At 47.9% G+C, this 19,912-nt stretch overlaps 1 protein-coding gene across 1 annotated transcript; it reads right to left on the bottom strand.

Annotated features, from left to right (window-relative positions):
* Positions 1 to 9,340: 9,340 nt before the first annotated feature.
* On the bottom strand, positions 9,341 to 11,599 carry LOC120693372 (ras-related protein Rab-2-A-like). The gene is made up of 6 exons (XM_039976790.1): positions 11,406 to 11,599; positions 11,144 to 11,283; positions 10,895 to 10,977; positions 10,619 to 10,823; positions 10,464 to 10,532; positions 9,341 to 9,617 (listed from the first exon to the last, which is right to left on the bottom strand). The coding sequence occupies exons 1-6, from the start codon at positions 11,473 to 11,475 to the stop codon at positions 9,561 to 9,563; spliced, it is 624 nt and encodes a 207-aa protein (XP_039832724.1). The 5' UTR covers positions 11,476 to 11,599; the 3' UTR covers positions 9,341 to 9,560.
* Between the last annotated feature and the right edge of the window lie 8,313 nt (positions 11,600 to 19,912).

Genomic DNA, 19,912 nt, shown 5'->3' with positions numbered 1-19,912 from the left:
CTACGGGGTCTTACACGACCCGGCTACACACCACACTAGGAGGGTTATCCTATATGACTCGAACTACTGAGCCACAAAAGAATTCTCAACCCAAGGTTAGCCTAAAGCTCTATGTTGGTCATCCTACCCAACTATCCTACAGTAAGGCTACACTGCAAGGGGAGAATCAACACTATCCCACTGCGTCCTCACGGAGTCCCAGGTCCCGACTCGACTCCAGACACTCCCTCGATCTCCTCAGGGTCCTCTTCCTCTTCTTCTTCTTCTGGCTCCTCCTCTGCTGCCTCGGCCTCCATCTCTGCTGCTGCCTGCACCTGAGCCTGAGCGTCCTCAATCCACTCCTGGGCCTGCTGAAGCTGCCCCTCAAGGTGCTGCACCATCTGAGTCATGTTCTCTAACTCCTCCTGCAACTCCTGAATCCTGATCTTCCTCGCTCTGGACTTGGCCTTCAGGGTCTTGATCTTGTCCTGGGTACCAATCATGTGCTGCTCATGGAGGTGAGCCTCTCGAGCCTTGCTCCTGCATATCGCATTCTCCTCGCGAAGCTGCTCATACATGATGCTCAAAGCTGAGGAGTAGCTGAACGAGAGTGCTGTCCTGACGCTATAGTCGGGCATCATGATGTTCAGGTTGCGGTTCACCCGATCTGTATAGGCCTGAGTAGTCTCATCCCTCAGAGGAAACACACTGTAAGGAGTATCTATCACCTCTGCATTATGCTTCTCTGCGAACTCCTCAATAGCCTTCCTAGCTGCAATCTCCCAGGAGTCAGCCAGCTTCCTACCATAGACAGTGAGCTGCCACGAGTCCCAATCCAAGCGAGCGGGGCAAGCAGGAATCTTCACAATCATCTGACAACGCTCGGTGCCCAGCAAGCTAGACTCGTGTCCGGAGTACTGTGGGGGCTCAGTGTAGTCAAACGCCCTGAGCATCTGCCACAGCAGACGAGGAAAGTGGCCGGTGCGGAGGGCATTGGAGTGCGCCCAACCCTCAGCGTCCACGATCACGTGCGTGAAGCTAGCCATCTGTAAGAACACATAACGCTAACGTAAGTGACAGTTTTCAAAAGAAACAGGTTTAAACTGGCAACACAACACAAATAAAATTTTTAAGAACACACAGTAAAAACATGGTGATCCAAATAAATTTTTCTGAAGTGCAACCGAAGTAACAATACAACAACAACAACGCAGGAAAGCAAGATGCAAGATGCATGCCACGTTCTAGCGTTTCTCACCCAAACAAATACCAAATATGGTATACGAGGACAATCGGTGACACATTTACGTACTCTCCTTATATATAGACTAGTCGTTCCTACGATCAAGGAGTTTATAACGCGCTTAACGTGGTTAGTTTCCTGCAGAAGAACACAGAGACAGATATAAATATCCATTTCTGGACCCTTCGTGCCAGCACACACGAACGGCCCCCATGTGTCCTACGCCACACGGGTAACGCATATGCAGTTTCCCACATATTCACACATACATTACCATCCACTATAGAGATGGCACCCAGACGTTCGACGCTGAATGGGCAGCGCTGCATACGTCATAACAACGTATTCACTTCCCGTTCACTCGCCTTACGGGACATCCAAGGGTAGACGTGTCCCAAGGGTCACGGTCATGGCCAACCGCATGACAGGTTTACATCTCGTAACATTGCCTTACGAAATGGCCGTGATCACAATCACACGGCATGAAATCCGCACTCCATATCAGGCGGCAGATAGCGACAGGCTCGTTTGAATTGAGCCTTATCACCTCCTCGTATGCTCATCATACGGGACCCGCGCACGTATGAAACACGTGGGCTATTCTAAAGGACTACCAAGAATGCTTACCTTGCTTACCTTAGCGTAGGTGCGTCGTTACCGAAATAAGGTTTAACAAAAAGTAAAAGCTGGAAGTGCTGGAATAAAATAGATACTTAGTTGCCACCTAACTTATATACATAATTAGGGCATACGAACTATCTATTCTATTCCTTAGCGCATCTAGCGTCAACTTTTCGAAAAACCCAAAATCGTTGCAAGATAAACACCCCAGTGCAATTTAGAGCTCTGATGCCAGCTGTAGCAGCACCGTCCAAATTAAACCGGCTTAAATGCACTAACCATCATCTTAATACTTAATCCAGTTACTGTGCACTTAAAACGGTGTAACCTGACAGGCTGTCGGGTAAAATCCCGATTAAACTACTGTACTCCAGGATCACAATTGCACTTAGACCCGTACGAAGACGAGCACAGGTGTTACCCGCATACAAAAATCTTCAAATTAACTTACAACACAGGTTTTACATAAAAGTCTTAAATACAACCACAGAGTTCAAACGCACAGCGGAAGTTTAAAACTGAGTTCGAAATACAATACGATAGCTACGACGACGATAAAAGGTGAGCTCCACATCCTGCCCACCGATGTGACGCCAACCTGCCCAATCTTCACGGGGAAGACGGGGCCCACTCGACGGTCCAACCTGGAGGAAGCGGTTGTCCAATCCAGGACGCACAGATCTCCTCGAAGTCCGCAGGGACACAACCTGCTCAGAAGGGTTACAACAACAACCCTGAGTATACTAATACTCAGCAAGGCTTACCCGACTCTGGGTATACTTAACCCATTACCTAGACATGCAAAGCTTTTTGGCTCTGGAGTTCTTTTGCTGAAAAGCTGCTAGAAGTAAATCCTTACTTTCAATATTTTAGCTCCATTTAGTATACCAAGTATTACTAAGTTCGCCTATTCATCTAAAACACACATGGTGGAACAGATTATCTTTTAGTAACTCCAAACCAGTCTTTTCCATTCTGTTTTCATTCCACTTTCTTACTACGATGTGACAAAGAGATCAAGGCTCTCATAACCGCGAGTCACGGCGAATCGATCCGATTTAACCTTGCAAGGTGGACCTAACTCACACGACACATGTAAGCCCCGTCGGGCCACGCGCGTCAACTGTTTCCACATTACCACGGCATCTGAACTACGCCTGCTAAAACCCAGGTGATGGGCCCCTCGTAGTGAACTCCCGGAGAACCCGGAGGCGGCATCCTATCCAACACCCGCCAACTCCCACGCCCAGCGTAGCATGGCGGAATTCAAATCACCGCTGTAAGGTGGTACACAGCTTACCGGTTTCGACTACCTCCTACTCCCGGTATGTGGTTAGTACTGTTCAATCCTCGATCAGCACTGCCAACAACGGAACGGTCCTCAATCGACACAGGCGGAGCTTACTTTCCATCCATTCCATACCAAAACCAACTCATTTCCGCCCGGTCTCCAGTTCTCTTTACTCAACAATTCATTTCAAGCCAAAGCTAAGGGATCAAGATCCTAAACTCGCGAGTGACAGTAATCACTCGACTTCTACCGAAATCCTATTTAGCAAAGCATTTCTATCGACACCTGCATACTAGTATAGGCCCACGGTACCTAGGGAAAACATGCATACTATGGTTCCATTCAACTCCTAGAACATAAATGCACAATACTTAAATAAACATTGAATAATTTAAAATTAAGGTTATGCTCCGGGGCTTGCCTTGCAGGTCAGCGGGGTTAACTAGGTCTCCAGGGGCGTGCTCAACGGCGTCCTCCTGCTGCGCTCCTGCTCGTGGCTCCTGGACCGGCTCAACGATCAGCTCGTGGACAGCTTCGTTCGTAGCGTCTACACGAATAAAATATGACATGCAACAGTTAGGATATGGTGCAATGCATGAGCACTTAAAGCGATGAAAGATCAACTTAAATTAGCCTGAAGTGTTTCCTTCCAAAAACAACTAACAACAATTAAATAAAGAAAAGAACAAGGCTAGGGCAACTATAAGCAAAACCCTAACATGCGCATAAGCTCTAGTAACAAAAATTTGCTAGCTTAACTTGAAAGCAGTAAGCATGCCACCCAAAATTTTTCTAACGTTTAAAGATATAGAAAAACACCTCTTTTAGCCCTAGAAAAAGGAAAACAACACTAACAGATCCACAACCATACACATAAGCCATGCATCTAAAACTTTTATAGCGGACTACACATACCAAGAGTAAGCTACTACAAATCTTTCATAATTTTTAGAGCAACAGAAAAAGCGGTAATAAATAAACTAGCTCAAGCACAAAACAAATATTAACAGGGGTAACAGTGACAAAGTGCATGCTCAAGCATTTTTCCTCTGAAGATCAAGATTTTAGAAACCTAACAAAATTGGGTTTGCAATTTTTGGATTTTTCTACAAATTTCTACAATTTTTGGAAGGTTTCAGCCATTTAAATGAAAGGAAAACAATAAAAGGGGGGCTGACAGCCGGGCCCCACTTGCCAGGGACCCAGGCCCGCCCCCCACCTCCTCTGCTTCACGCGCGCCGCGCGCCACGGCCGTGGCCGGCGGGGCGGCCAGCACCGCGGCGGCGGCGGCGTCCCGGCCCGCCCGCTGCTCGCCGGCGGCGCGGCGCGGCCCGCCCGCGGCCCAGGCAGCTCGGCGGAGCTGGCGCCCGCGGCGGCGCAGGGGGGGGCGCGCGCAGCGCGCTAGCGGCGGGGCAGGGGCTGGGCGGCGATGGCGCGCGGCCGTTCCGGCCCGGCCGGCGGCGGAGGCGGCGCTAGGCGGCGGGGGTGGCGGTCTGCGGCGGCTTGCGGCGGTGCGGCGCGCGACGGCGGCGCACGGGGAGGCGCAGGGCAACCCCGCAACGTGCACGCGGCGGCGGCGGCGCAACCACGACGGTGCGACAGCGATTCGGCGGCGGTAGCCGCGGAACTGAGCGGGGAATAGGTCGGAAAGGTAGAGGAGTTCGCGATTGAGCTCACCGTGGTTCGATTTGGGGCGGAGGATGGCCGGGGAAAGGAGCTCGACGGCGATGGCGAAGCTCGACGGAAAAATAGCGGTGGTGGACGGCGTCTGTGCTCGATTTCGGCCGGGTTTGCGCACGGTTGCGCTCCTGGAGGGTCGGAGCGGGTGGATGGCGAGGCTGTGCAGCTCGGGGTGCGACGAATCGAGGCGGGGCGGCGAGCCGTGGCCGGCACGGCGAACGGCGGCGACTCGAACTCGTCTGTGCTCGCTCGAGCTCGACCTAGCTCCGAGGAAGGAGAAGGCTGGAAGGGAGGAGAAAGTTCCCGTGCTCGCGAGAGGATAAGGGCGGCGCCCAGACGCCGAGGAACGCCGGGATGGCGGTCGCCGGTGTCGATATGGGCAACACAGTGAAAACGCTGGAGCTCTCACTGTTGACTCGTTTGAATGATTTTTACTCCATTTTGACCCGCTAAAACTCCAAATTTCATATAACAACTTGAAATTTGGCCAAAATAAAAGTTGTAGAGGATAATAAGAGCTACAACTTTCGTTTTGGGCGGAAGTTGATTTGAGGCTCGGATTAAGGACAAAAACGAGATCGAACACAGCTAACTAGATGTTTACTATGAAACACGATTAGCGTTAACGACGAATTTGAGTCCACGATTAGTGAGTTAACTCTTGATTAGCGAGACGATTAACACAGGGGTGTTACAGGCGCCCCTCCACGTCCATCAACAATGACATTCCCTATCATCGGCTATATCACAAGATGCCATATTACTCCATACTGCGGGTCTTTGGCTGTCCGTGCTATCCTAACCTTAGTGACACGACATCTCACAAATTGGCTCCTCGCTCATCAGCCTGCGTCTTCATCGGTTATCCTTCCTCCCAGAAGGGCTATCGCTACCTGGATCTCTCCACTCGTAGAGTGATCATATCTCGACACGTTGTGTTTGATGAAGCTAACTTTCTGTTCGTAGTTGCCAAGCCGCCACCGGAATCACTTGACTTCCTTGTGCAGGGTCGTCCTCCCGCGCCAGCTCCGTCCTCGGACGTTGAGCGAACGCGGTCCTCCATCGATCAGTCGGACCTGGCCGACCTGGACCCTGCCATTATTTGGCATGGCCCCGTTCGCCACGCCCCACTGGCACCCGCCGGCCCTTCACCGGCGCCTGCAGAGCCTGCGCAGGCCTCTGCCCCGGCCGGCTCTCCAGCAGACCACCAGCCGGCCGCTGCGGCCATACAGCGGCCGCTTGCCAGTGCTCACCGGCCTCTCCGCGTCTACGTCCGGCAACTACGACCTCCGGAGCACGTCCAGGGCCCTGTGCGGCCGACTCCTCTTCAGCACAGGGCGGCGCCGGCTCCTTCTCCGATACCTCGCGCCCAGCCCTCCCTTGGGCCGACGCGGGTCTCCGTGCCGCGTGCGCCGGCATCGTCCCGTCCGGTGACTTGGGCTCAGACGGGCTCCCTTTCACCGCCACCGGACCGCCTCACGCTCTCCGCGACTCACGCCTCACCACTCCCGGCCAACTATCGCAGCGCCCTTGCCGACCCCAATTGGCGCGCTGCAATGGTTGACGAGGACAGGGCGCTCATCGACAACGGCACCTGGCGGCTTGTCCCTCGCCCGCTTCGTGCCAATGTCGTCTCCGGCAAGTGGATCTTCAAGCACAAGTACCACTCCGACGGCTCCCTCGCTCGCCATAAGGCCCGGTGGGTCATCCGCGGGTTCTCACAGCAGCATGGACTCGACTACGACGAGACTTTCAGTCCGGTTGTCAAACCGGCCACGATTCGGGTCATCCTCAGCCTCGCCGTATCTCGCTCTTGGCCGATCCATCAGCTCGACGTGAAGAATGCCTTCCTTCATGGTCATTTGGAGGAGACAGTCTACTGCCAGCAGCCGCCTGGATTTGTTGATCCGACTGCCCCAGATCACATCTGTCTCCTGCAAAAGTCCTTATACGGACTCAAGCAGGCTCCTCGGGCTTGGTACCAGCACTTCGCCAGTTACATCAGCACCCTGGGTTTCGCTGCTTCGGTCTCGGACACCTCTCTCTTTGTTTACAAAGAGGGCGGTCATATTGCTTACTTGCTGCTCTACGTCGATGACATCGTCCTCACAGCTACCTCGACTGCCCTACTTCACCGCATCACTGAGCGTCTACACTCGGAGTTCGCCATGACAGATTTGGGAGATCTTCATCACTTCCTCGGGATCTCAGTCACCCGTTCTACTAATGGTCTCTTTTTGTCTCAGCGACAATATGCGGTGGATCTTCTTCAGCGTGCTGGCATGGCCGAGTGTCACTCTACAGCCACACCCGTTGACACTCGAGCCAAGCTGTCTGCAACAGATGGTGATCCTGTTGAGGATGCCTCGCAGTACCGGAGTCTCGCCGGTGCACTTCAGTACCTCACGCTGACTCGACCCGACATCGCCTACGCTGTTCAGCAGGTGTGTCTCTTCATGCATGATCCCCGCGATCCTCATCTTGCGCTGCTCAAGCGGATCTTGCGCTATGGGAAGGGCACACTGTCTATTGGTCTTCACATTGGCACTGGACCAGTGGATCGCCTCACAGCCTACTCTGATGCGGATTGGGCCAGCTGTCCTGATTCCCGACGGTCTACTTCCGGCTACTGTGTCTTCCTCGACGACAATCTGGTGTCTTGGTCTTCCAAACGCCAGACCACAATCTCCCGCTCGAGTGCAGAGGCTGAGTATCGAGCAGTCGCACATGCTGTGGCTGAGTCTTGCTGGCTTCGTCAGCTTCTTCAGGAGCTTCATATGCCGTTGTCTTCGGCGACTCTGGTCTACTGTGACAACGTCAGTACTATATATATAACGGCTAACCATGTTCATCATCATCACACGAAGCTTATAGAGATTGACATCCACTTTGTCCGCGACAAGATGTCTTTGGGACAGGTTCGAGTGCTTCATGTTCCATCCTCTTATCAGTTCGCGGATATCATGACCAAAGGCTTACCTGTATAGTTATTTACTGATTTTCGGTCCAGTCTTTGCGTTCGGGATCCTCCCGCTTCGACTGCGGGAGGGTATTAGAGATATGTATAGTTGACTTGCCTTGTACTCTAAGTCTTGTAGACTCTTACTTGTACATCAAGCCGTCTCGGCTATATATATGAAAGATCACCCCCCCCCCCAATTAGGGTGTGTGGTGTTTCCCCAATCTCTATCTCTCTACAAGGACGACGGCGATTTCAGGCAACAGGTAGGGAAATGCCATGTTTTTATTCAGGTGAACGTGGGATATGTAGTTTTTTCTAAAAAACTGTGAGTTTTTTTAGAAAGACATCAAAAAGATGTATTATATCTGATTCATATCAAGAAACACAATTGATGGTACAAAAGAAAGATAACTTGACACACAAACATAAAGAAAATAAAATTATACCGAAAAGTTATCTGACCGTTTTCTCTATTCGATTCGATTGTTCGTCATCCACCAGACTTTGAAAAATACACGGGAAAGGAAAAAACGTGGGATATGATTATTAGGATAAAAGCTTACGCTGATGAGTGATTGGCTTTCTCCTTGGTTCGTGCTGTTCAGCACTCGGCAGTTGGTAGGAGTTTATGGTTTCGGAGGATACGACTAGCTGTGGCTGATGAGTGGAGGAAATTCTGTACAAAAATGCTTGTAGGATTGTACCTTCTGTTTCGAATTTCTACCTAGGTCTTTTTTTTAATTATGAAAAGTTCCAATCTTGATCATTCACAGTGGAATGACTACAGCCAAAATACAAAAGCACAGCACGTAGGCTGTCAGCCTGTCACAGCAAAGCTAGGATTCGAACTCCAAACCTACTAACTGAATCAAGCATGCTCCTAAAATTCCAACCGCCTCTATTGAAAAGCTCTATTATCACTCCTTCCAATCGTTGGCACAAATTTTTCAGCGACTTCATCGTTTCCTCTTCATATAGTTGCGACCAGAGCCGCGCCCAATATGTCCCACTGAAGATGACCTGTAAAAATGAGTTAGGATACGATTTCTGAAAAACAGCCTCATTTCAACATAGCCAAGGAGCCCAGTATATAGCAGAAACTCCAATTAGCATTTGTTTTTAAATTTTTGCTGGGTATCCATTGAGCCAAGATCCCAACATATTATGTCGAATTTCTGTTCTTAACTGATGTAACCTTCTATTTCATTATGATTGCAGATGACAACCTCGATCCCCAAACCCCGACCCCGAAGCCCCCAACTCTAATTGCAGCGAGGACGCTGGCGAGCACCATGTGCACGAGGAAGTAGAAGAGGAGCTGCTGGGCAGCGTTGGGCCGAATTGAGGCAGCATTTTTCTTCAGACGATGGTTATCTGATTTGTAGCATACGCGATATAGTCGCCGGCACGTCTTCTCTCCCCGGTCACGTTTTTTTAGGTTAGGCCGTCACCGTTGTGGATAGAGAAGTCCTAGAAACATATGTCGAAAGCAGAAAATCTAAGTTCTAAATAAGGACATCCGCAGAACTGAAAAATCAAATAGTCTATGCGCGGGGGGAATCTGTGGAATGAACAGCTGGCGACGACGATCTAGTCGTATTTCCATGTGTATATATTATACTAACTGCTGGGTCTTTAACTACGCACGACTGTGCTTGCAATGAATAACGCATCTTACAAGAACCAGTTTTCGCTATAATTCAGTGAGCATGATCATGCTCTGGATCCAAACTATGGTTTAACGAGGCACAAGCATCGATTTGATTGGACTTGTCTCGGTCCGCTTAGCTGCAGCAACGACCACCTCTGGATACATTGGGGACAAAATCCAAACCAGCATACTGCACCAATCAGGGGGAAAAAAACCTTATTAAGTATGAAAAATATGAAAATTGTCCTAAACGAGAAACTTGCATCCATAAGTTTGACACAAGAGTCGCTGTAAAGGGATTTTGTTTTTATCTTGCCAAGAGCAGTGGTAACCAGCACCTTAGCACTAAGCAAATGACATATCTTTCAGAATCAAGCGGAATAAATATCTCAGGACCATAGAGAATATTCATAATATGGATGTGTATACCTAGTATAAGAGACCAAAAGCAATCATAACTTTGAGGCTAAACCTATCTGAGCAGGCCAATTGTGCAATCATTCAATATATTGATCATTGAATGACATAAGAAGATACAATTGTGCTTCCTATTACTGTCCAGAAAGAAAGGTCACTTGTGGAGCCCCCCAAATCATTACCCTTTTTCCCAACAGAGAACAAAGAATAGAATGTTTATCACTCAATCCTATGCCCAGTGTTCTAGGTAATACTGTGGCATTAGACCAGCACCTAATAACAGGTAAATGGTAGTTAAGAGGGCATAGGCAGCTGCTTAGTGCTAATGTCAAATTTTAATAGTCATGTAGGACATAGATTTTCACCCACAATTTTGAGATATGTCAAGTGGAACATGCAAGAGATCATTTTCTTCAGGAAATATACTAGTATTACGTAAAACAATTGTTAGATCAGTTTGTAAAACAAATGTGTCAAATACGCAAATCAAGACTTTTTTAGTAACACAAATGCCATCACACTGAGATGTTATTCAAGCACTTTTTTGGTGTCTAAAAACACAACATTAGATGTGTGGCACGATAAGTACATAACACAGAGCCAGGAATGTATTCAATACCTTTGCAGTTGGATCAAGCGCTCCATGTTCGATTTTCTCCCATACTGTTCTAGCAGCCATAGTGAATGCCTACACCATGACATGTGTTTTCTTTTTTTCTCAAGAGGAACAAACGCAATGCAATTGTACCAAAAGCACTAGGGATAAAACATCACCTCCTCCACATTGTGAGAAGTTTTTGCTGATGATTCCATAAAGAAGAGCCCATGCGTCTTGGCAAAACTTTCACCCTCCTCATAGCTGACAGTGCGTCTATCAGACATATCACATTTGTTTCCAATTAGAATTGTGGTCAGACTGGCTGGCGCAACCTCCATTGCAGCTTTCAGCCACCTCGCAACATGATCAAAAGTTTCCCTCCTGTTGTTCAGGTTAGTCAAGCATATACAAGGAGTATTGTATGTATGCAGAAGCTTAAACAACACAATTACCTGGTGATGTCATAAACCAAGATCGCCACTTCAGCTCCTCTGTAGTATGATTTATTAATAGAGCTGTATAACTCCTGACCAGCCTGTAAAAATAAAGAGATAATAGTAGCATGAGCAGGCATTTCAGATACTTGCATTGTAGATTAATTTGTTAATGTCGACTCTCGACAGATAAGTTGCAGTAAACAGAAGCAGTATTAAAAAGTAGGAGGGTGCAAACAAGGATGATGTGTGATTGTGAGCAGAGACCGTGTCCCAAATCTGGAGCTTGGTGGGCTTGCCGCAGATATCGACGATACGCGAGCTACAATCGCAACCGATGGTGGGATCGAGCTCAGATCGGAACCTCTGCTCCGTGAACTGCAGCAGCAGGCACGACTTCCCCACGCCTGCACGCAGCAATCAATCAATTACCGGGAAATTTACTTCCCCTGATCCCACGGAAGGAACAAGAGGGGGGATCTAACCAGCATATTGGATAGGAACAGGGCAGGATGCCAAAGTGAAAGACCTGCGTCGCCGATGGTGATGCACTTGAAGACCTGTACCCACGACACTTCCCCCCGTCCCGGCGTCTTCATCTCCAGCAGCGATTTCACACAGCGCGGCTGCAAGTTCGGAGCTCTCAGTTGGAGATTATACTGCCCATCTAGGTTAGCGAGGAAGAATAGCGGCGAACGGGAACGGCGGAGTGAAACAACATGTGCTAACCGGCAGCAGAGACGCCCACGCACGGCGGGGCCGTCCCCTTGGCTCCGAACGGAGAATCGGGGAGCAAGCGCCGAGCACGCAGATGCGACCAGGAAAGTATATAATTGTTTTATATACTAGTTAAATATAAGTTTTATTTGGTTCGCACTAGGATTTTAACGTGCTAATAAATAGTGATATTTTGACCGTTAATTACGGTATCAAACAAAGTCAGTTTACAAAACCAACTCCAGAACCCCGCGCTAGTGACCTGAAGAATCTAATAAAACCTTTGAACGCGCAATTAGAGAATGGTTACTGTAGCATCACTGTAGCCAATCATCGATTAATTACCGTCATTAGATTCGTCGCGAAAAATTACACTCATTCCTAAAAAGATTTTACAAATAGACTTCATTTAATACTTCATGCATGCGAGATTTTTTTTCCGGAAAACGTGCGCGTTAGTTTTGAAGAATGCCAAACAAGGCCATACTTCAACATTGCTATGGTAAAATTAATAATCGAATACGTGTAACTGTTCGCGAGTTAATTTATAAGATGTAATTAAGTTGTGATCCGACTCGTATACAAAATAGACTAAGATTTACCTATCAATAATACATGACAGATCAATCTAAAAAGTTAGGTGGTTGAATCAGAATGTTATGCAAGTAGTGATCGTGGTCGACTAATATTCCTACGTGCCGGCTTGCCGGGACAGTATCCGACACAAGCTTTGTAGGAAGTCTTGCAACAGCTTGTCGGATCATCTCTAAAGAGAATTCTTGCGCGTGCGTTTGACTTGGAAGTCTGTCGTCTTGGAAGCCTTGCAACGGCTTGGATTAGTAGGCTTTCAGTGCAATCAAATACCGGGCATCAATCTATGCAGATAGCCATTCTTGAGCACTTTGCGGGTGCTTCAGGATTGAGAACCAATGTTGCCGACAAACTCCTGTCATGTATTGAGAACGAAGTTGCCCGCTGGTTGCCTTGCTCCTGGGATAGTAAAGTGCCTTAATTTTTTGTCTAAATAATCTAAGAATCAGATTTTAAAAAGATCAAGCTCTAATCTTATTCCATCCTGGTGCGATTCAAGGCCTCAGCCTCGACCGTCCTACGCAGACGCAGCCCTATGCGCGCGGCCAGTGAGTGTGCGGTGCATGGCGGCACCGAGCCCGGAGATGCGCCTGCGTGGGAGGGCGCGACAGGCCGGCAGCGGCGCGGGACCGCGGGACCGCGAGTATGGCGAGCGGGAGCGGCTCCGGAAAGATAGCTAGCACACAGGATGGAATATCGAGCGGGATAGGCAGATACAGAGGTTGTTGGATCCTAAATTCCTAGTTTTAAGAAATTTTTTCTATCTTTACTTATCCCATCTGATGTACGGAGGACTCTTGGAGACGCTTCTACGACTCAGAATTTGCAGTTAGTGCTTTGTTGCACACATGTTGGATGTAATTTTTTTTTTTAGTCTTTCCGGTTCAGATCAATTAGTTTGGATTGAGGACATTATAAGGTCGCACTTTCTTCTCCCTCATAATAAACATGTGCCTTGGCATGTTTAAAAAAATATCTATAAAAAATATCAATAAGAAAACCTCCCACCCCAAGTGTGTTGAATGGGTAAAGGTATATTTATCTTTTATAAGTGTGTTTATACCTATTTGATGAGAATATATTATTATGATATTTATAATGTCCAGCACCAAATTGATACTGAATTATAGTGTCTACTGGCAAAGACTTCTCTTAGTGGTTTTTGCAAAAGTCACCCTTTTTTCAGTATCATACAGACATTTTTATTTTAAAAAAAATCCCCAATTTATTCAGATAAAGCCTCCTATTGTTTATATATACCCCTAATTTGGATTGTGACTATTGATCATCATCCGACAATTTTAAAATAACTCTTTATGGCAGGTTCCTCCGTACCACGCTATTGTCAGGTTCCGTGATCCTACGCAAGAGCTTTCACGCATCACGCATTCACGCTTATCCTTGTCCAAAGTCCAAACAAATCTCTCTGCTCTCGCCATAAGTTGTCTCAAATTTACGTGAATCACAAGGATTTATGCACATTTGCTTGTTATATTGCTTTTACAAAAAAGTTAGAATAAAGCTACTTATAGAGCTTAGAGTTCAGATAACTGGGCTAATTTTATTTCATTTCCCAAATATGATCCTATTTATGATCGTATATGGTAACATCAAGTAGTTATGATACCAGAGAGGTTCAACAATGAGTTTGAGACAAAGGTTTCTGCACTCGGTGAGTTACTAATCCTGCTGGCTTCATCTATCCTGCTGGATTCTTCATCTGCAGGGTAATTCACAAGGCTTGCTAGCTATTCTGCGTGGTCCTAAAATTGGTGCTGGTTAGCGTTCATCCTAGATACATCATCATTCAAGAGCCGGGTTGGTTTGAATAAACTCTGAGGAAACCAAACTGCTACAATTATTTGCCGTTGGGGTTGCAATGAACTTGAAAGATGCCTGAACATCACTATTATATTCTCCTGTGTTTGGACGGAGCAGGCGTCCACCCATTCACGTTCACGATACCCACAAACACATCCAATGCAAGAAAAGCACGAGCTGTGAATCCAAAAGAGGACCCGGCGTCGTCAACACCTAAAGATGATCTAGAAAAGGTTGAAACGTGGTCGGCTGGAGGTAGTAGAGCAACGCATAAACAATTCATCGAACTCCTAGCTGGTTGGCAAGAAGAGGCAAAGCACTGGTTCCGTGGTTCGCTTCGCGTGAAATTTTTTTCCGGACCCGATTCCTTCTGGTGAAGGCGGATATGAAAGGACGCGTGCGAGTGCGAGAGCGTGTTCCTTCCTTCCTGCTGCCAACCGATGCCTGAACCTGGAAACCAGGCCAAAGTGCATGTGCGAACATGCGCCTCCCCCAGGTGCAGAGTGAGGAGACTGGCCGGGATCCTTTCTAGACGGCTGTCTCTAGTAGCCGCGTCCCCTTCCGTTCCGCGCCTTTGACTCCCGAGGCATCAGGATACAGGGGAGAGATATCTTTGCCGAGGACGGCTGAAACTTTCCGCGTGCGATGCTGGTTTTCTGACCGTGTCACCGTGCAATGCATGTTTACAAACCAAAGCGGTGGTTAATTTGGTGCCGCGCCTGACGTCGCAGCTGATCGAACTGCCGCCGAGTTGGCGACCATGCAGTGCAAACCTGACAAATTCAGACGACCAGTGCAAACTTTCGTTACGTCGGCAGCGTTTAGTTCGCAATTTTGTTTGCACAGTAGCTGTCAAATCAAGCTTTCAAACACATGCATGAAGCATTAAATGCAGTTGAAATAGAATTAATGACTCAAGGTCCTAGTGGATGATGACGATGATAGCTTGCATGTTGAGAGAAATAAAATTAATAATTCTTAGTGGGAACTAATCAGGGGCGGAGACAGGGGGCGGACAGGGGCCTGGCCCCATGGTCCCCAAATTTACATTAGAAATTTAAATTTTGATTAATTTTTATATAAATTTGTATGGTTGGCCCCCCTAATAATGAAAAAATCAACTTCCTGGCTCCGCCCCTGGAACTAATTTTATAGGTATTATAGATACCCCGTGGTCCTAAAATTGGTGCTGGTTAGCGTTCATCCTAGATACATCATCATTCAAGAGCTTTGAATAAACTCTGAGGAAACCAAACTGCTACAATTATTTGCCGTTGATGTTGCTCTTGAGAGATGCCTGAACATCACTATTATATTCTCCTGTGTTTGGACGGGAGCAGGCGTCCATCCATTCACGTTCTCGATACCCACAAACACATCCATTCCGTCGTCAACACTTAAAGATGATCTAGAAAAGGTTGAAACGTGGTCGGCTGGAGGTAGTAGAGCAACGCATAAACAATTCCTCGAACTCCTAGCTGGTTGGCAAGAAGAAGCAAAGCACTGGTTCCGTGGTTTGCTTCGCGTGAATTTTTTTCCCCGAACCCGATTCCTTCTGGTGAAGGCGGATATGAAAGGACGCTTGCGATCGCAAGCGTGTTCCTTCCTTCCTTGCTGCGGCCAACCGACCGATGCCTGAACCTGGAAACCGGGGCCAAAGTGCATGTGCGAACATGCGCCTCCCCCAGGTGCAGAGTGCGGAGACTGGCCGGGATCCTTTCTAGACGGCTGTGTCTAGTAGCCGCGTCCCCTTCCGCGCCTTTTGACTCCCGAGGCATCAGGATACAGGGGAGAGAGATATCTTTGCAGAGGACGGCTGAAACTATCCGCGTGCGATGCTGGTTTTCTGACCGTCACCGTGCAATGCATGTTTGCAGGTCAATTTGGTGACAAACCAAACCGGTGGTTAATTTGGTGCCGCGCCTGACGTCGCAGCTGATCGAACTGCCGCCGAGTCGGCGACCATTCTGCAGTGCAAACCTGACAAATTCAGACGACCAGTGCAAACATTCATTATGTTTGAACATCGACTATATTTGATCATCCATTGGGTCGGGTCGGATAGAATGATTTGAATTAGGTCACTTCAGATTTTAAGTCAAAAAATATTGGCCAGCATCCGACTCATGATAAGGTTGAGTCAGGATCGGATTAGATTGGGTTAACCCGCATTTTGTGTATAATTTTTGGATTGAATCGGATTTTTCTGAGTTCAATCTTATTATTTGGTTGGGATGAATTTTTCAGACGAATTGGGTCTGGTTTATTGGATCGGAACATCGACAAAGCCCTTTACCTTTCAGAAACAATACCGCAGACGACAGACAGAGTGAGTGACCTTACCGTGCAAGCAGCACCTAGCGACGCCGCCGAGCCCAATCCACATGCGGCACTCTGTTTCGTAGAGAGGAGCGTGTAAGGAATATGGCACTTTTTATGTATTTCGAGTGATTTTGGTGATCGAATGACAACACAAATTTTGGACTAATATGATTGTTAAGATGATCATTCTCAGTCTTTTAGGTTCAAGTGATGACAAAGAGAAAGAAAAGATAAGCGTAGCAAGGCCCGAAGGCATCGGTGCATCCGGTGGTTGTTGGAAGAACCGACGCCATGGCAAAAGGGAATCAAAGCCAAGTCAGTTTATGGGCACCGGATGAACCGATGGGTCAAAAAGGGGCATCGGTGCATTGGGCGTCCTATGTTCCAGAGACGATGTCAAGAGCCCAGGAGAAAATTCTTCAGCACCGGTTGAACCGGTGAAGCATCGGTGCATACCATCGGTGTAATGACGTCAGCTGTCAGGAGAAGATTTTTAAGCACCGGATGAACCGGTGATGCATCGGAACAAAGCATCGGTTCAACCGATGATCACTGTGTCAGCTGTCAGGAGTTCAACGGCTACTTCGTGCTTAGAGAGACCGGATGAACCGACGCTACTCATGCCAGAGGCATCGGTTCATCCGATGGTACGCATAATTTTGCTGACCGTTGGAGCAACGGCTCCACGACTTGGAGGCCTATATATATGGTATCCCCCGGCCATTTGAAGATTACTGGAGTTGCTGGACATCCCACACACACCCAAAAACATCTCCAAGCCATATAAAAGCATCAAGATCATATCCTTAGCTCTTAGCACACTTTGAGAGTGTTGTGTAAAGGTTGGCTCTTAGTGAGTGTGATTGCAAGGTCTTGAGACTTTGTGCTGTGGTTCTCTAATGAACCAAAACAAGAGTTTGGTGCGCCGGCACCTTGGAGCGTGAAGCTCGCCGGCAATGTCATCGACCCTCCGACTTGGTGTGGAGCGGCGACGACATCTTTGTGCGGGGGACGTGGAGACCCCCATCCTTTGTGGAGAAGCTCTTTAGTGGAACCCGAGGCCAAGGTGACCGTAATTGTTTTCACGGAAGAGACTTGGTGGCCGAGTAGCAATACTCTTAGTGAGTGCTACAACAACATGGATGTAGGTGTGCCTTTGTGGCTAACCGAACCACGGGATAAACACCCGCGTCAAGAATTTGCTATCTCCTATCCCGCTCATTAAGCTTCCGCATTTCATACTAAGCAATTTGTATGCCTTTACTTTCATAGAGTAGTTTTTGAATAGGAAAGACTATAGGTTGCTAAACTTTTTTTTGGATAGGAGTTTCACACTAAAACAACTATAGTTGCACATCTAGATACTTTGTTTTAGTTTAAGTTTTGTGCAAACTAGTTGGAGACATAAGTCTAAATTTTTAGAGTGATTAATTCACCTCCTCGTCCTAGGCTAGGCTAGGGCACCCGATTCCTTACGGAGCACGATGCGCAGCTGTGCGTTAGGGCGGAGATCACGGAGCGACCTCGCCAGCTCTGAGGTGATGATTTGGCATCGTGGTGCAGCCTCGGGCAGCCCAGCTCGGTCTCTCAAAAGGCACGCGACCAGGCGGAGGGCACGCGTCGGTCGGTGGGCGGGGCCGCCGGGACGGAGCGCGGAAACCACCATGGCGGCATGGCACTGCCACCAGTGCGCTGCGCTGTGCTGTGCACGGCGTGGCCTTTTCTTGGACGGCAAGCCCGTACGTGCGCTCGGCTCGGCTCGGCTCGTTCAAGGCTCGCGAGCTGCTCCGAGCCGAGCCGAGCTGCACCGAGCCCGCGCCAGCTCACGAGCCTCGAGCTTTTTTTCCAGCCCTAGGTGCCGGGCGGCTTCGCTTCTGGCCTCGAGGAAACCGGCGTCTGGACGGTTTGGTGTTGGACGCGGTCGGCCGCTGGCTGCTGCGAGGTGAGACCAGGGTTCTCCTTTTCGTTTTTCACCGAATCCCGCCATCCGGCGGAAACGGAATTTCGGTAATTCCGACCGAAAAGTGTTTTTGAATTCGAAAAACGAAATTTCGTTGCATCCCGACCGAAATTTCGGTTTTTCCGACCGGAATTTCGGTAATTTTGACCGAAATTTCGGTTTTGTCACCGTAAAATAATGCAAATTAACAGAAAATAATGTGTACATATGGAAAAATTGAAAGTTTTGGCAAAATTTCCCCTGATTATGTGTATATTGACAGTTTATAATGCATAACATATATATAACTCCACAAAACAATGACAAATACACCATTTAACACATAACTCATGTCCAAAGTCCACACATACAACGTAATACATCCAAAGTCCATTAGAATTATTACACATAACTCATGTCCAAAGTCCACACATAGAACGCAATACATCCAAAGTCCATTAGAATTATTACAATCCAAAGATACAACAGAGGCAAAGGCATAGTCCAGAATAATCCATGTAGCATATTCTCTGCATTTAAATATTTATGTGAAATAAATTAAATAAGTAGAGGAAGCAAAACATATAGATAATTTCTGTTGATAGGATAAGTACATGCATTCTTCAGTCCTCAAATCCCTCTCCCGGTGGTCCCTCATACGGCTCGTCTGTTGGTGGCAAATACACATACGTAGGTGGGTGATGTTGCGACTGTGGAGCTCCATATGGTAGGTAGCCGTGATAATTCAAATAAGGCAATGCTGCAACTGCCTGCGGAAGTGGCGGGTTCACCACCCCTAGTGGTGGCCACAGAAAGCCACTGGAATCATCATCATCACCAATGTCCTCACCACCACTAGGCTCAGGTGTGGTATCGTCACTACCTAACTCTCCTCAGTGCGTGGTTTCTTCCCTTTTCTCATTTTGGGACCAATCTTAGTCTCCTTTTTCCTAGATGTGTGTCCTCAATTGTTTCTTCGGCCCATGTCTCCACATCTTCATCGTGACCATGAGAAGAGCCTATGTCAGTGAACATCTGGCTCGGCAATGGAGTGTCAGTGAAGTCTGAGTCTTCATCAAATGCTGGGGTCTCCATTGGACCTTGAATGCTTCATCCAATCTTGAATTGCTGATGACTGCCGGTACAAAGAAAGATCCATGAAACTGCTAACTGGATCATAGTCATATGGATCGGCCCCTCTAGTAGCACGTTGCAGACGTAAGGAGGTTGTAGTTCACAAAGACCAATTTGTCTAATTTCTGGTGGCTCAACCTATTACGCAGTTTGGTGTGGATGTAAGCAAGGTGCTCCAGTTCCTTTCACATCCACTAGAGGCTGCACACTGCGACAACAAGCGTCGGGTGACCCTTTGCAACACTGGTGTATCTCCCCCAAATGTAGCCCACCAAGCAGCTGGTGAAGTTTTCCGGTCAATGGCCATTCGCCTAGCAATGTCACTAGAGAACTCACCTTGCTTCGTCCTGAATATTTCAAATTCCTGCAATGCAATTGCTGCTGAATTAGTATTAACATTTTCTCCAGACCGTTGCGCATTACTGCCATGACTGTCTGTGATTGTGCCCAAACTGTACTGCACGTAAGGGTTAAGAGCACAAGCAGTGGCATATATGTGCCTGACATCACTG

This window comes from Panicum virgatum, chromosome 9N (genome assembly GCF_016808335.1).
Source record: "Panicum virgatum strain AP13 chromosome 9N, P.virgatum_v5, whole genome shotgun sequence".
Classification (NCBI taxonomy): Eukaryota; Viridiplantae; Streptophyta; class Magnoliopsida; order Poales; family Poaceae; genus Panicum; species Panicum virgatum.
Note: the sequence above shows the minus strand (reverse complement) of the source record. Positions and strands in the feature narration are given on the sequence as shown.